Raw genomic sequence first — 2,808 nt, 5'->3', positions numbered from 1 at the left:
AAAATAAATGATTTATAGATAATGTTTCAATTATATTAGATTTTGGTCCCTAAACTATTTTATTAAGCTTTTTTTAAGGAATATTTTATTTAGCCTTTAACCTAAACCCATTTGATAATCTAATAATCCCAAATCTAATCCTATAATACTACAGGCAGCTAGAAGCTTCAAATATTTGCCTATTAGTTAATAATTTAAGATAGAAATCCATTAAATAAAAAAAAAAAAAGAAAGCGAACAAATTAAAAAGTTGCGTATGTGTTAGGTATGTATCAAATAATTTATTAAAATAAATAAACCCAAATTTATTTAAAATTTCGTTAGAAAAAAGAAAAGAAAAAAAATAGAATTTTAGAAATCAAAATAGGAAAACAATGTGTGATTAGTACAAACATTCGGATAATTTCTCTAAGCATTTACTTCTCTCAAATCCCTAAATTAATTTCTTATTAATCCCCTGACTTTTTATTACCATGTGGGTGAGCGAGTCAATATTAGGAAACCCAGCGGGCAAACACGACCACCAATCACAGCGTTCCACGTGTATCCTCCCTCGTGTATATATATATATAAAACCCCCTCACACTCCACCCGTCCCCCGCCGCCTGTGACGCAACCCCCATCAACGCCCAAATCCTCTGAAAATCATGCGGCGGAAGCCGCGCTCCACTGGCCTTCTCTTCTCCGTCGCCGTCTTTCTTCTCTTTGCCTTTCAATTCTCCCGTAAGGCCTTCTTCAACGGCGCCGATCTCCCTTTTCCTTCTTCATATAATCTTCTCCCTTCTCGCTCTGCTAATTCCGAAGCTCATTACGCTCTCCATGAAACTAACATCGACTTCCCTCACCAACTCACTCACCGGACTCGCCACGTGTCTTCGATTCTCGATCCTGTTCCGACGGTTTCGCTTCTTCTCCCCGATTGGGAGGTTCTTCTGATTTCTTCAATCGACACGCCGCTTGCTTCTCCGGATTCTCTCCGGGACTTTCTCTGTTTGTTTCAGAACAATGCTACTTCATCGGCTAATTTCTCCGGGGTTTTGGATTTTACTGGTCGGCTTACGTTTAGGTGCTTTATGCCAGAGTCCGTCCGTCGTCTCCGGCCGTTTTTTCAACCGTTGCTTATTAAGTCGCCGGACAAGGAGTTTTCGTCTTATTCGTCTTCTTCTCTGGCGCCGGAATTGATGAGGTGGACTTTTTTCGCTTATGAAGCTTTCGAAACAGAGGACGACGTCGTTCTGTTCGTCAAAGGCGTGAACCATCGTCAAGGGAATAACCGGCCGCCGACCGATTTGAACTGCGTGTTTGGCGATGGCGATAACGCCGTTAGAACTGCCGTCACCAGTTCTGTTCAGGAGGTTTTCCGATGTCGTCATCCGAATCTAACGACCAGAGAAGATCACGACAAGTTCAAAATCACTCTCGAAATTCTCGATAAAGGGAAAAGCGTCATCGTACCGTCCGTTGCTTATTACTCGCCGCGCCGCAGCGACGGCGGCGGCGGTTCATTGGCGGCTCAATCGATGATTTGTGCTTGTACGATGGTGTATAACGTCGGAAAGTTCTTGAAGGAGTGGGTGATGTACTACTCGAGAATCGGCGTCGATAAGTTCATTCTGTACGACAACGGCAGTGACGATGAAATTTCCGCCGTCGTGAAGGAATTAAAACAAGAAGGATACAATATCGAGATCGTATTCTGGATTTGGCCTAAAACGCAGGAAGCTGGATTTTCTCATAGCGTTGAGTATTCGAAGAAATCCTGCAAATGGATGATGTTCGTCGACATCGACGAATTCGTCTTCTCTCCATCGTGGCTAAATTCATTGAAACCATCGAAGAACATGGTAAAATCTCTACTTCCGGCGGAGAATAACGGAATCGGAATGATCACAGTCATGTGCAACGACTACGGGCCGTCGGATCGTATCTCGCATCCGACGGAGGGAGTAACTCAGGGCTATAATTGCCGGAGAAAATTAGAGGAGAGGCATAAATCGATTGTGCTATTGGAGGCTGTGGATCGGTCGCTGTTGAATGTGATTCACCATTTTAAATTGAAGACGGAATTTCGGTCGAGACAGATGAGGCCGGAAGAGGCGGTGGTAAATCACTACAAATACCAGGCGTGGCCGGAGTTTCGGATGAAGTTCCGGCGGCGCGTATCGGCTTACGTGGTGGATTGGAAGGATTCAGCCAATCCGACGTCGAAGGACAGGGCGCCGGGGCTGGGAAACACGGCCGTGGAGCCGCCGGATTGGCCGAGGAAGTTCTGTGAGGTTAGAGATGATCGGTTGAGATTGCTGACGCAGAGATGGTTCGGGTCTCAGACGGCGGACGGGTATAGAATGGCTTGGCAGTGATTATGATTGATTGTTTCGTTGTAGATTTTTTACCTTATTGTTTTTTTGTGTATATATATATATGTATTAATTTTGTAGGTTCATCAAATACTGAAAATACAGAGGAAAATTCATTATTTTTTTAAATAATCAATTTTATTTACAATTTTCCCCCTAATATCACAGAATTTTCTATCGATTGTTAAGTCTATCCAGAGTGGGGATTTAAACCTCAGTGTATAAGTTCATTTGTTAAACATATGATACAATAACTGTGTAGTTTTTATACAATCCTCTGCGGATTTTGATTTTAGGTTTAAATCTTATTTTCATCCTTAAATTTTTGGAATATTATTCTATAGTGATCCTAAACTTTAAAAAATGTCTTTTTAGTCCAAAGACTTTTAAAAAATACTTACTTTGATCTCTGCAGTTTCAATTTTGAATAAGGTGGCAAAACAATTTTCTA

At 41.8% G+C, this 2,808-nt stretch overlaps 1 protein-coding gene across 1 annotated transcript; it reads left to right on the top strand.

Annotated features, from left to right (window-relative positions):
- Positions 1 to 575: 575 nt before the first annotated feature.
- On the top strand, positions 576 to 2,509 carry LOC120075001 (glycosyltransferase family 92 protein At1g27200). Its single transcript, XM_039028134.1, has one exon. The coding sequence runs from the start codon at positions 648 to 650 to the stop codon at positions 2,358 to 2,360; it is 1,713 nt and encodes a 570-aa protein (XP_038884062.1). The 5' UTR covers positions 576 to 647; the 3' UTR covers positions 2,361 to 2,509.
- The last annotated feature ends 299 nt before the right edge of the window (positions 2,510 to 2,808 follow it).

The sequence above is a fragment of the Benincasa hispida genome, chromosome 4, assembly GCF_009727055.1.
Source record: "Benincasa hispida cultivar B227 chromosome 4, ASM972705v1, whole genome shotgun sequence".
In the NCBI taxonomy this organism is placed as follows: domain Eukaryota; kingdom Viridiplantae; phylum Streptophyta; class Magnoliopsida; order Cucurbitales; family Cucurbitaceae; genus Benincasa; species Benincasa hispida.
The sequence above is the reverse complement of the archived record's forward strand: the minus strand, read 5'-3'. Positions and strand labels throughout refer to the sequence as shown.

Coding starts and splice junctions, on each gene's coding strand:
- LOC120075001 (XM_039028134.1), top strand. CDS start 648: ATGCGGCGGAAGCCGCGCTCCACTGGCCTTCTCTTCTCCGTCGCCGTC.